The sequence below is a fragment of the Buteo buteo genome, chromosome 8 (genome assembly GCF_964188355.1).
Source record: "Buteo buteo chromosome 8, bButBut1.hap1.1, whole genome shotgun sequence".
NCBI lineage: Eukaryota > Metazoa > Chordata > Aves > Accipitriformes > Accipitridae > Buteo > Buteo buteo.
The window spans coordinates 13305563-13320286 of record NC_134178.1 but is presented as its reverse complement, the minus strand read 5'-3'; the positions used below and the strand labels follow the sequence as shown (position 1 = coordinate 13320286).

General features: G+C 38.6%; 1 protein-coding gene across 1 annotated transcript in view; it reads right to left on the bottom strand.

Moving 5' to 3' along the window:
- DSCAM (DS cell adhesion molecule) overlaps positions 1-14724 on the bottom strand; it is a 412072-nt gene that overhangs the window by 147345 nt on the left and 250003 nt on the right. The window contains exons 10-11 of the mRNA XM_075034798.1: positions 12281-12559; positions 2847-2966 (exon numbers count right to left, since the gene is read on the bottom strand). Of these exons, the coding sequence (XP_074890899.1) occupies positions 2847-2966; positions 12281-12559 (399 nt within the window). The remainder of the gene's footprint in view (positions 1-2846; positions 2967-12280; positions 12560-14724) is intronic.

The following is a 14724-nucleotide window of genomic DNA, read 5'->3' as shown; positions in this document are numbered from 1 at the left end:
GAATAGGGAACAGGATACTGCCATACTGTGAGCACGCTGTACTGTCCAGAGGCCACCACAAGTTCAAGTTCCTCCAGCATTAGGGAGGAATATACTCTCTAAACGTATATTAAGATATGCTTCTTGTAACAAAGGGTTTTAAAACCTACTTTGGCAGCAGGACACGGGGTTTTTCATGGAAATCATAAGGTAGTCTTCTTCAATGGAATTATCTTATACCACTTTCTGAACATGAAGTTAATATCTGTCAGCATTAATTACTATACGCAGTTGGCTGAGTCAGCCCAGAAGGAAATACGATGAATAAATATTATGGGGAATGATTTAGTATAAAATAGCAAGCTATAACAATCTATGAATACAACATCTAGAATATTAAAAAAGACCAGACATGCATACTAAAAATCCTTCTAGTCCTAGAAGAGTTTGCTTCGGGGACTTACAGTTATGCTGAAGGTCTGGTGGCCAATACTGTGAACTTAGAGATGTTAAAAGGATAATGTTTGCGCAAAAATCAGTTGCCATTGTTGATTTTTCAACTATTTTAATCACGTGCATATCCCACTATCCCCGTTGTCTACTTTTTGTCTTTAATAACCCATTTTTCCTGTCATTTAGTTGGAAGGCACATTTATGCTTCACTAAATCTACCAGTCTGCAATTGATTGCCCAAGTAGATAGATGCAAGCACTCACTTCTTATATTTCTTCACATGAAAAATTCTGGGGACAATTTGGTGTTCACAGAAGAGAAAGGCAAATACTCCTCAGGATAGCTACAACTGGGCAAAATTTTGCATAACAGTTTGTAAAGGCTTCTTACTCTTCGCACGCACTGTTACTGCTATTACAACCAAAGTCCTTCCTGAGCAGTGACAGCAGCTTATCACACACAACTGCATGGTTGAATCTGCAAGAGGACTACATGCTCATGAATCACAGAATGACAGACTGGCTGAGGTTGGAAGGGACCTCAGGAGGTCATGTGGTCCAACCCTTTTGCTCAAGCAGGGCCACCTAAAGCTGGTTGCCCAGGACCATGTCCAGACAGCTTTTGAATATCTCCAAGGATGAGACTCCACAGCCTCTCTGGGCAAACCATGCCGGTGCTCAGTCACCCTCACAGTAAAGAAGTGCTTCCTTATACTCAGACAGAACACTCCTGTGTTTCAGCGTGTGCCCATTGCCTCTGTAAGTCTGAAGGACTTAAAACAACAGACACTTGATGATTATGGGGTATCTGTATTGAACACTGTCATTATTCTTTAGAGAAAGCAAGTCCATTTCCATTACTTGTCTATCCCATTGTACAAAAAAATGAACCCTTTTTTTCCCTTTTTCACTGACACGAAAAGCCAATGACACTAACTTACCTGCAGGTGTACAGATGCCCTTACTACTCTGTTGTGGTACCTATAGATGAGCTATGATCTGATTGCTTTACTCCTGCTGGCCTCACCTGAGTAATTATTTCAGAATTTGGCACAAACCTTGCTCACAAACCAATTATATAATGTATTTCTTTAAAGGAAGATGTAGCATATATCCTATAGACCTGTACAGCATCTGAGTTAGACTAGGTATTGAAATTGCAGTCATCCATTAGCAAAATACAGGCTTTTGTAAAAATACGGACCTTTTCACCTAGAGTTATTTTGGCCAAAAAATGAAACTGCAGTTGGATGGCTTTGCCTGCATCACATATCCACTAAAACTTTGTTTGACTTAAAAACTTCAGAGCTGTTAATGGGGAACCTTATAAACAGTCACTTGATGGTAGAGTGTCACTAAAATCAAACTACTATCCCTTTCTCCTTTATTAAGATGGGCTGCTTATCTCTTCACTGTTAATTACAACTCTGCTAGCTTGGCTTGGCCTCCTCCTTCAGCACGCAAACACAACAAAACAGAACTACTTCTTTGTGACCTATATTAATAATTAAAAACCCATACACCATTGAGACTAATGGAATCTGGAGCTCTGCACTCTTCTTACCGCAAACCAGAATTTATCAATACAAGCAAAAATAGTCTTTAACATGAACATTTCTCTTCCCTCAACTTTTTTCTTCAAATATAATTTGGACTTAAATCCTAAGGAAACCAAAAATGACACGGGACATTACATAAGGTTTTCTTCTCAACAGCACCTAGTTTTGCTTTTTAAAGAATTAACTCATTTAGATTGGATACAGAGTTTGGAGAGTTTGTTTTCTTGCTAAAAACCTACCAGAAGACAATTGGCCAGAAGACGCAATCTAGCAGGCAGCACATTTTAATTAAAAAGCAGTCAGTTTCCTATGGTTACTGAGGGTCAAGTGGGGCCAGTTTTAATGCTCTGTTACATGAGAAGAAAATGTTAAAGCATTATGTAAAGCGCATACTGAATTACTGCTTATGCTAATGCTACCTGACCTTTCTTCTTTGCTGAAAAGATATGATTGGCCATGTTATCATGAATTTTGAAGGGGTAAAAAAATCAGCCAAATGCTGCCAGTGAACCTTGTTCTGAGGTTGTTTCAATTAAAGCAGTATCTCTTTTCTCTCAGCCATCCATTTCATCACTTGCCCGCTGAGGCCATAGCTAACACAGGCACACGTTCACAGCTCCAGGACGTCTCTAAGGCAGACCAAAAGTCCATCTAGCTCAGCCTTGTGTCTATGACAATGGCCAGCACTATGTGCTTAGGGAATTGATATAAGAACAGTATAAACATGACTGATACTTCCCTTACTGCACTCTGCCAGCCTCTGACAATATGAAGATTAAACCAGTAACTTACAGGTGAGTGAGCTGTTACTAAACCAGAATTAATCTGTCCCCAGTGATTACCAGAGAAGTCCTACCTTTTGAGTACTTCCAGACAATGGTAGGAACAGGATAACCCTCTGCAGAGCAGTTGAGAATTACAGCTTTTCCATAGATCCCATCCTGGTCGCTGGGCTGAACCACAAACCGAGGGGGCACTGCGGGAGGAAGCAAATGGAGCCATGAGAATTTGTCCAACATACCAGGTAGCTCAAAATGGCAGAGCAGTCAAATAAGGAGGCATAATATTTCATAGTGGTATGCAAAAATTAAAACCTGCTTTTTGATGATTCAGTGACATAGTAAAGTTGTTTTTACATGATTATTTACTTTCTGTGCACAATCTCAATGTGTTTCTTGCCAGGCACAACGAAAGCACTGGTCTTTATAGGACACAAAAGTAAGTTAGTAAAAATCTCTCCATAGGAGAGGTTGTAAAATGGAGTAACTGATAAATTATAGTGTCATGGTCAGAAAAGAAATGCTTTCTAACAAAGGCAGAGGTTTGACATATGTCTAAGAACAACTGAAGTTTTCTGTGGGTTTTTTTTTTAATAACAGTGAACTACCAAGCTTTAGAAAAAAAAATTAAATTATGTAGCATAAATAATCTTAAAAAAAACCATTTTTAATAGCAATCAAATCACTTCATATTGAAATGCGGGTGTTTGAACCATAACCTCTGATAGGACTTTTCTTTCCAAACATCCATAGAAAGGTTCAACAAAATTTGCTTACATTTAGTTGAAGAGGAGAAGTCTTACTGGAATAGAGTATGTGCATCATGTATACATATTATTAGACTTATTCTAAAGAAGTATAAAACCACTACAGTGAGTCTTCCAAACATAGGCAGGTATGTATCTATTTATATATAAATAAAATAAGAGCTGCTTATCTAAAGAAAAAGCTCTACAAGTTCCAAATATAGATACACAGTGAAGAAAAACAACTTGTGACAATGTTAGATCCACAGTTTACCATGAAGGCCTGATACTAAATGTCAAAGTCTCAAAAGACCTGCAGATCTGATACAAGTTTGAAAGAAAAGCTGAAAACTGTGAAGAATGCTGAAAGACCCAGAAAAGTTATTGAATATTAAAGGTGCTTAATGGTTGTATCAAAGTCAGTTAAGGTCACAGATTTTCATTGACCTCCTGTTCTTTGGTTCAGAACACGAAGAATTAAATACCTGAGAGAAAAAGTAAATTATTTGTGTCCTTATCCCACATGTTATTCTTTTTGTCATTTTTTACAGTGCTACAGAGAAAATGCAGTAAGGTGACTGAGCCTGTGAAAGATTTTTTTCTTCTCAAATCAAGTACAACAACACACTCAGATCTAATGCAGTGAAGGAGAAATCCTAATAGTTCCTTGTTTTCCTCGCCCCACTGCAGTGTACGCACACGGGGACACACAAGCAACCTCATGGATTCACAGCTCTGCAGGTCCAGCCAGTGCTGACTTTGTCTGAAAGTTGGGGGAGACAGAACAAAGGACCCAACCATTCCTCCTTGCTCTGACCCAAACCCCCATCAGACCCCACCACCTGCTTCTCCAGAAGTGCCAGAAATTAAGAAAAGAAGTTCGGGAGAAGGCTGTAGCATGAGGAAATGTAAGGCAGTACAGAAGGGGATCATCAGTACAGCGGCTATTTGCCCTGGGACCTGAAAGAGCCCTTAATGGCCATGAATATAGTACTAATTATACATCAGAAAAACTGTGCAGCAGAAGCACAGCAGAAGCATCAATGCTATAATATACGACTTTAAAGTTTTTTCAGTATAAACACACTCATAGTTTACGCAGATAGCACCTCCCATTATACCAGAGGCCCAAGTTTTCCTTACAGAGAAACTTGAGCTGCCAGTGTTTGTATGGACAGGACTGCTAAAAACATACTAGATGTACTCTCTAGGCATAGTCTCTCCAGGTTCAGAGAACCCTCCTCACAACGGCTTGAGCCTTCCTCCCTGTGCCTCCATAATCCAGACTCCCCTCCAAATTTCTCTTTCCATCTTCATAGATACAATTGGTTTTTAAATGAGGAGAACAATCTTCTGGAGAGTAAACAATCCCTTTAACTGGATCTTTTGCTCATTGAATCCTATAGCTATAATGCAAAGCTGTTTATTGCCTCACTATGTACAAAGAAGCTCCTCTGCTGTTTGGAACATGGCTAGAAGAAACAGAAGGAACTAAAAGTGATAGAGGCAAGAGACAGCTTTATACTAGGAGATATACTTACTGCTGTCAAACATTTTAGCTTTCCAAACAGCTACCACACTGACAAACATATATCATATGTTATGTTAATTCATGATAGGTAATCATCAAACATGAAATCCCAGCAACAGCACCTCTGGGCAATCACCCACCCTGTTCTAGTTATCTACTCAGAGAAGACAGTTGATTCAGTAACTCTTTTCTCACTCTTCTGTGTTCATTTTATCACCAAACACAAAAGGAGTCCCAAGTACTTATTTTCCAAAGCAGGTGAAAAGTACAAAGAGTTGCACAAATAGATTTCATTTTATATGACTCAGCACAGTGGCATCAGATTGTTTCACCTCAGTAACTGTAAGTAAATTTGTGTTCACAACTTCTGAAAAATCAATTACAAGCTGCTTATCCATAAAGAGGGTAGACCAAAAAAAAAAACCCCACCCCAAAAAAACGACCTCAGTTGTATGCATCTTACAGGTGAATGATTACAAATGATGGACTGGAGTGACTGATAAATACTGGCCTCCTCTACCACTAAAAAGTGTGAAGAGTATAATGTCTTCTAAAATCTCTCTTACAATACAAAACTTTTTTAACTTCTTTGTTTTATTTCCCTTCTCTTTGAAAAACATTTACTTTATATTCTTCATTTGCTGTGGATGAGACTGCCAAGTGTTAATTTTTCAGAAAATAATTTACTATATTAAATGGGTAGGTATATGCAGAAAGTTCTGGAAAAGTTAAGCAAGATTGCCTAGTATAGAATAAAGGCAATCAGCCTTTAAAATACTATTTGCATTAAAGTTATCTGTTAAAATAAATTTTTTGTCTAATCCTTTTGGGCGTATATAGAGAAAAATGGATGGATGCCAAGTGCAAATGTTGTTTGAGCATTTCTGTGGAAATGCATCCTTCCACATCTTTAATGAACTCAGGCAGATATTCTTGATATGTCATGCCTTAAACACTGACAAGCTCTGAACAGACCTTTTTATCATGTTGATTTCACTGTATTTTGGGTATATATAAAACATAAGTTTTTGCTCAGATATCCTTGGTATAGTCATTTTTAATCATTACTTTCAATACAGAATGATACCAGAATAGTAACTGTGGAAATTAAACTTTGCCGTATAAGCTCCAGAACCAGGTGTATGATTAGCAATTGTATGGTTTCCTTGTATTGCTCCATAAACAAAACATGTTTTTACCTTACTTGGCAAAAAATTCTGCCCACATCCAGTAATAGAAACAATTTCTATATTCAGTAAAGCTTTGGCCTTCCTTTAGGACTACTTATAAAAATGCCAACTGCTGCTCCAATTTTGAAGACATGAACCCTTGACACTTAGTCTTAAGATTGCCAATAAAAATCAGAAAAGATGCTACAGCAAAATGAAATTACTCATTCAATGACCTTTCAATTGTTTCTCTATTGCTGTCTAGGTAAAACCACAAGATTATTCCTACAGAAATGATTAAAAAGTAAACAGAGGAGACCTTTACATTTTTCTTCCTCATTGATGGTTTCCTTCTAAATTTCATTTCAAATGAATAACTTGTTCAGTTCTACATGCTACTATATTTTGGAAGACAATGCAGTTTACTTGATGTAGATTTTGATACTTAGCTTTAGATTATAAAGCTACATTCATTTTTTCATTATCTTTCAGGAATTCATTAGCCCTTGAAGAAAATTTGCTTAGTAAGAATTTAACAAAGTTAATTTGTCTGATATGCCTAAGTAGAGTTAATGGAGAAAAGAAAACAATTAGTTCTCCTCCTCTCTCTTTAGTTGTAAAGGTGTGGGCCTCCTCTGCCCCTTGAGAAGTCAAACACTCTGAAGTAGCTCACTAATATGACTGAACAGTTCTACTTTTATTATCACCCTTGTTTCAGCAGCACAGTCCCTTGAGCCCATAAAGGAGGGCATTTAAAATTGCTTTCACAGTGAGTTTCTGTTAGGCTCTCTCATTTAATGCAGCCCACGGATCTGTGACGAGAAACGAGCTGTTGAATTGTTTAGTGTATGAGCAATAAGTTGACAGATGCAAACTATTTAATGGATGAACTCAAAGGACCTAAAAAAGGTGTTTTTAGTCAATATTATGACTAGCAGTCTCAGGCTCTCACAAAGGGAAAACAAAGGATGAGAGCAATCAGAATAGGATGTTGAAGATAACATGAATGTCACAGTGCCATTTTAAAGGAAGGAAAATGCTTTTATTATCTCCTTGTGTGAGACTTCAGGAAAAATGATGAAAAGATGATAAAATATGAGTTAGTACCCTAAGAAGATACTGCTTACCAGTGTCATCGGTGCTTGCCGTGATGGACTTTACAAGCTATTAACTAAAATCAATTTATGAGTGTGTGTTAACATTCCCTGATTTAATTTTGCTTATGTAAATCCAAGAACCCTTTCTGACTGTGCTTTATGCCAGGGACCAGATGACAAATGTGCACACTCCTTCCTGGACTTCGAATCTATGCAAGTGCTTCTGGCTCCCAAGTGCAGTGATTACTACGTCACACTGGAGAGCAATTCTGAAGGCTCCTAACACGAGCTCCTCTGGTGGGCTACTGGGGTGAGTTAAGAAATAATCTATGATATTGGCCCAGAATACAATGTTTCATTTTTATGGGGAATATTTGTACTTTACATTTAGATCATACTGTCAAAATGATGGAAGAAATTTAATCAGCCAAAGCAACCATTGATGTATTAATGAATGAGATCATTAAACAATGTACTTTAGCAAAGATGAACAGTTATTAAATTTGGTCATTGGACCTAAGGGGTCGATTTAGCTGGTTTAGTGGAACCATTTGCTATGCAGATCAAGAAAAAAGATGTACTTTTGCAAAATGAGACAGTGCCTAGTGGTTTGTGTTGATCAGGTTTGTCTAATGAGAACATTAAATAGGAAGTGAATCATTCAAGAGTAATCTTCAAAGGCGCAGTGTAAACACCAGCAAAGAAAGTAAATGAGTTTTGACACCAGATGCGACCATAAATCTTCACCCCTTGCTTTTCTATCACAAACTTCATTTGCTGCATCACACCAGCACCACCACCAAACGTCAGAAAGCAGACAAATACTCACTTCCTATCTGGAAGATTCAAGGCTCAGAGACTCCTCATTGGGTGCCTAACTATGTAATGATATTTGACATTCCTGGCAAGTGCAAAATGAAAACACATTTACCCTTAATGCACTAAATATATTAAGGGGCGTTATTAGGTATTCAAAGACCTCATCTCAATTTTAACTTGTGATGTATTCACTAGCAGGAATTTTAAAATCATGATTTATGCACCCACTACTATCTTTGAATTCTCTTTTCTGGCAGTATCTGAAAAATTTTGAACTCACAATACATTTATGAGCTTTTTCTTTTTGGTTACCAATTAAAAACTTTTTTCACTGCTTTTTCTTTCATAATTACTTCATTCCCATTTTAGGAAACCCTACAGAAATTAATAACACATGATAAAGTGTATATAGAGTTTTAATCACTCTTTAGAAGACAACCCTAATGAGTAAAGCCTTAATTAATTTGCATGATGATATAAGTAGTCGACAGAGAAGATATTTTCCTAATTTCTGTGTATGCCTTTCATGATAGGATCCTATTCTTCCCTTTTTCTTAGTAGCATGCCTAGCAAACCAAGAATGCAACAAGAAAAAAAATAAAATAATAATGATTTATGGGGTTTTGAGAAACCCTTCTAGCTTGCAAATTTTTGATGAATTTCCAGAGGAACTACAGGCCAGGATCTGGCAGCACACAAGATTTTGAGAAGGAAAGCCCTGTTTTCACTCACCTGGACTGCCTACCTGCAGTCCCTACATGCAGTGAAGGTGGTAGGCTTCTCCCAGTGACTAATTAATGAGCTTTTGAAAGATATTCCATAAACATTAGGACTAATGAAGCCTGCTTTTCTGTGGATTTGTATCTTGTGTTTGAGTACAGACTCCAGTTGGAACATTTCTTGTGTTTGTAGAAGGGCTCACCTGAGTAGATTCTCTGGTGTCTAGTGTTACACTCAGTAGAGGTGTTTCTACTCAATCACATATTTTCGTTTAGTTTTTAGGCTTTCAGCTCCACTGGAGGCATTTTCCCCTCTTCTGATTTGTCTGAAATTGGCCAATAAATTGTGGAGAGAAGTACTGACAGATCTATGTCCAGAGTGTGTGACCCTGTCTCATTTCCAGGTCCTCACCAAGAAACCCGTGGCAGAGAACTGAGATTGCCCTAAGATCTTCTTAGCCAGGGCTGCACAGCTGCTCAAAAGCTTTCTCCCCTCACTTTCTCTCTCTCAGCAGGTGTCTTCCACCTCCTATGTGATGCTCAGCAGGGAAGCTCTGTGGAAGCCGGTCATCTTCCTCTGATATTTAAGACTGGGAAAATCCAGCCTTCCTGGTCAGGTATTTTTAGGGCTCCTTATCACCACTTGGTTGCTTTTACAGAGCACAAAGTAACAGGAACAGCAGTGAAGATTTAACATAAGGTGCTCACAGATTTTGAGACCAGTGCTTGTTTTAATTTTGTCATTTAATACTCCTGGAAAAATGGCAGTGCAGCTTAGATATGAAAAATAATATTTGTAGGAAGAATATAGGAAATCTATTTAACAGACTTAAAACTTAACAGAAAAATATGAATGCTAAATATAGCAGATACATGTGATCTGACATAGAAAATATTGAAGAAAAAAATCTCAAGTTGTAAAGCCAAAGAATTTATGTGGCTGCATGGATTCTGCAGAAGTTTGTGTACTCACTGGTAGTTCAAATGTAGCAACAAGCAGTTGGCCTGTGTTTCTTCATTCATCTTAGGAATGGATTGGATTTAGATTCTAATTCTAAGTCTACCCATGTACTGTAAAATGATATGGACTCCCACTTATTTTGGAAACATGATAGCTATCATCATTTCTAAGTCTGCTTTTAAAACTAATACAAAGACAGTATAGATAAGGAAAAAGAATTTTGTGGGGAACAGTCATACTTCCCTTTACTTTCCTCTCCCATTCACTCTCTACTCTCATATCAAAGCACACAAACTTCACATAAATCAGATATTCCCAGAACACATCTCCTGACATTTAGGAAAGCCAACATTTAAGTTTGAAGCACACTGCTGAGAAATCATCACACAATGTTGACTAGAAACAAGAGGAGTTAAAGCACCATTTCTTCTCCCTTTATTTGGAGAAAAACCACTTGATTTAGAAAAAGATTATGTTTCTGTTATAGGGCACATATGAACAAAAAGATGAGGAGGGATCGGAAAGCTTGGAGAAGAAACAGACAACAGGAAAGCAAGTCTTTACTTAAATGTGTATAGGTCAGATTGGATGCAGACAAGTAGTGACCAACAGTGATGGCTGCCTGTCTTCTGACCTATGTCGAACGAGACAGCTGAAGCAGTTCAATATGAGGGAAAGAGGTCAGTCCAGGGTTTTGGCAGAAAATTCAGGTCAAACATCATATTATATTTTCCCCTTCCCCTCTGAGTGAGAACTGTTATCCCAGATGTATATGCAAAACTGATTAAGACATTATCATTTAAATTGACAGAGAGAGAGAAGAGAGGAGAGGAGAGAGGCTTAAAGGAGGCTGCTGCAGAGCACTAGCTGAGCAGAAAGATAAGCAAGAGGGGAGAAATGAAATAGCTGTCATAACCTCCTAAAAAGTTGCAGGACTAGGACTCCAGAAGGCTTCTCCAAGGCACAGAGCAGAAATCCCTACACATGGACTCACCTGAGCTGTTACAGACTCATGGGTCTTGGTGCTGAAAAAAGGGTAGACAGTGTTCGCAGAGAGCCAGTTTTCAGTAGTACTGCCTAGATCATCCTACCATCCCTGTTTTGATGAAATGCCGATAGGAACCGGTACAGAGTTGCTACAGTGATTTGTTCCCATCACTTCAAGCACTGAGTATAACTGCAAATCAGGTATGATCTCAGCTGTTATTAGATGCAGCATTTCTGTGTAGGGCAGACATAGACAGTGGACTGTCTGTTGTGATGGGAGGTTGTCAACTTTCCCTTCTCCAGCAAAAAAGCAGGCGAGGAAAATCTCTTATTGTTAGAATGATGAATAGGTTTAAAAGCTAACAGAATAGCTATGGGAAAGAATAATTAAATGCATTTAGTTAATTAGACTACTTCATTTAAGAATTAATGTATAAGTGGGGAAAGTAATAGACATCTGTACTGAATAATACTTAGACAAGATTAAAAGCAGTGAATTTAAAAAAAAAATCATTAAAGTAATATTTATATCAAAACTAATGAACAAGCAATGGACCTATTTGCCACTGAGTTTTGGGAATACTAGCATAACAAAACATAAGCATACACATTCTATAAGTGGAAAACTAGGGAATAATCTGTTAAGGACAGTCCTAGGACAAAGATTTGCGAAGATTTGACCTAAAAGGAAGAGCTGTTCAGAAGATTTTGCTTCAGATGAGTTCTTGAGGGGGGGAAATCTAAAACACTTTGAAAAACTTCCAGAAAGAAAAGGAAGCAATTTGTTTTTGTTGAAGTTTTGTACAGTAAATTTGAAGATATATCACAAGGCATAATCTAGGTAACTTGGCTAATGTGTGACTTGAAAGGCAAAAGCTGCTGAAGGCAAGGTATCTCTCTGAAAGGTCTTTTCCACATAAAATGCTTTCTTACTGAAACTATATTCAGATCTATGTCAAGGCAAAATGTTGTGAAGTCAGCATGAGCGAATGAATCATGCTAATTACATAATAAACACAAATAAGGAGAACAACAACATGGTAACAGGGGGGAATCATTTCCCCATGAAGTCAACATCCATGCTTTGCTTTTTACTGACATGTCATATGAAAGACTGATCTAAAAAAAAAAAAAAAGGGCGGGGGGATAATTAGACTAAAACAATAACAGGGAGGCATTTGATACCATTTCAAAGGCTTGATCCCAGTGAAAGGGCTTGTGCCTCACAAAATTTTCCAGGAAGTCAGTCTTGTGGCTCCCCCATCCACCCTGCGCACTCCAGGGTTTTTGACTGGTTTCAAGACTTTCAGATAGAAAAGTCCCATTAATTTCTGTGCTTCATTACTCTGTGTGCTCTCTGTTATGAAGAGAGGAATTACCATATTTTCCTCTTTTTTATACTTCCCATCAAACAGATGTCATTACAAAATACTGATGAATTCTGCTTAATTGGTGCCCTTCAAACTAATTATATCTACTTACCTCTCACGATTAATTGGCTTTGGTGCTCCACAGCTGCTGCATCATTTCTAGCTATACAGGTATAATTCCCGTTGTGCATCAGCGAAAGATTAGAAATCCTTAAGGAGCTGGTGAAGTCAATGTTGTCAATCGTCACCCCGAGGCTGGCTGGGATCGGCCTGCCATCCTTCTGCCAGGTGATTGTGATGGGCAAATCCCCGGAGACCACCACACAGGGAATGAAGACCCGCTGCCCGATGGAGAACCGCGGGAACTCAAAAGGCTGAATAAAAGGCGGAACTGAAACAAAAGAGAAGAGAGGAGCTATTGCAGTTACAGTCTCGTTACTGAAAACAACATAATGGAACAGATGTGCAGTGCTGAATATGTAAAATCAACACCTTTGACAGCCATAGAGCATTGTTTAGCTAAAAAAATCACGTCTTTTACAAACACCTTTTTTTCTTGACTACCCAATGCATAAGCAGAGATCACAAGCAGTGAAATCCCTGGCTTGTGGAGACACCAGACACCACTGGCAGATTCCTGCAAGAGCATTGAGCATCTCTTCAAGAAATCACACGGCCAGCTTGCGACTCCCCAGGTCTTTCAGCAGCGACACTGCCTGGACGGTCCAGGAAGAGGTCAGCAGCTTTCAAGGTCTGGTGCGAGGGTCTTGCTCAGGGTCACGGAATAAACCTGGAAGAGGCTCCAGCTTTGCTTCTGGGACATGATGACAGGGAGTGTAAGCTTCTCTAACTGCTCCTGGCACTTATTTCTTGGTGTTGCAAGTCACGATTCTCAATAAGATTAGTTAGAGGTATGAAGTGAAAGGCATATACAGTACTTGTGACAGCAAATTAAGTTAAAACTGATTCCTAAACAGAGGGACAGTACAAGGCATAAATGCTCAAGCTGGCATTTAATTCCTGCTAAGCATATTTTGCTTGTCAAATCTTTTCTTTTTTTTTTTTTTTTTTACTTATTGTTCTGTGACTGAAACAAAAAACATGAGAGAAACACTCTTATTTTCTATCCTAGGGAAGAATTCCACTTAAAAACCTTTTTGTTTTCAGGTATTTTTTATAAAAACAAAGGAAAGAGTAGGTTGGATTCAGTAAACAAAGCAAGAATTAATGGGGGTGCCTCACTTCCTCCGGGCAGTGACTGGAACATTTACTAACAATTTGGTAAATTGAGACTCAAATATCTACCCAGACGAAGGAACTGAAATCTTCTCCCCTTCTCAGGGGAGCACCCTAACAGCCAGGGCATTGATCTAATATAGGTTTCTATCAATCACTCCTGAAACGACTATAAAACCAACTTTGCAAGCAGTACTCAAATTCTCATTTATCAAAAGAGAATGTTCCTAGAGGTTATGTACCTTAGATATAGGAGTGCACTTTCCTATTCTTGCTGAGAGATTACTTATATATACTCTGTAGTACATTTGAACATCTTTAACAGGAAAGATTGAAGGATACCTACAGCAGAACATTTATACTGCTCTATATTAGCTAGCTTCAGAAGAAAATGGAGTTGGTGGCTTTATCTAATTGTATTTCCTTTGTCCTTTCTCCCTTTAGCAAATCTAAGGCTGTGTTTTCCCCAGAACTGAAGCAGAAAAGCAGCAGAAAAACTCTTCAAAGTGGTTGCAATGGATGCTAGCCCATTGACTTCCCCAGCAGCACTTTTACTCCTCTGCCAGTGTCCTATTTCTGGGATGCAGGGACAGGTATTTGTGACCATTACTATGTCAGCTCAATGCATTTCTTTTGATCATCGCATATGTTGGCTGCTCCTCCATCAGGAGGGAGAAAGTTTAGTGCTAAGGAAGCGATACCAAACCCCCTGAAGGGGTAAGGTGTTGTTCAAAGGCGTGTTCAAATGCTTGTGTACATGCACAAAATGGTGCAAGAGGTTGACACAGATCAGATATTAACTCCACTGGTTCTGGCATAGCCGTGATGCCATTTGATGAGGAGAAGTTACGAGTGCGTGCAGCTGCCACAGAGAGGTAACGTCAGGCACAGGGTACCACAACTCACCCTTACAGCCTTTCCCTGACTTCTTCCGAGAGCAGCTCGCTGTCTGAGGTTGTGAGAAGTGCCACTACAATCAATTTTTCTCACATGCTCTAATGCCTTTTCCTGACTGCTTTCTCTCAAATTGCTAAAACCTGTCCTGTTGCGTTTTGAAAATCTGGTAGATCAGGCATACAGAAAAAAGAAACTCGGTATAAATTACTGTGTTTATTTGAACTTTGTGGGCTGGAAATTAACTGCTTTTTCACCTGGGGACCTAATGTCACAAAGTGAGGCAAAATGTCTGCCTGCCTCTTCTAATTACCTTAGCACAGCTAATGCATTCACATGAGATATTTTGGATTCTTTGTATATCAGCAGAAAAAGGCCAAATTTCTCTTAGTATTTATTGACAAGCAGTTTATAATACAAGTGGGA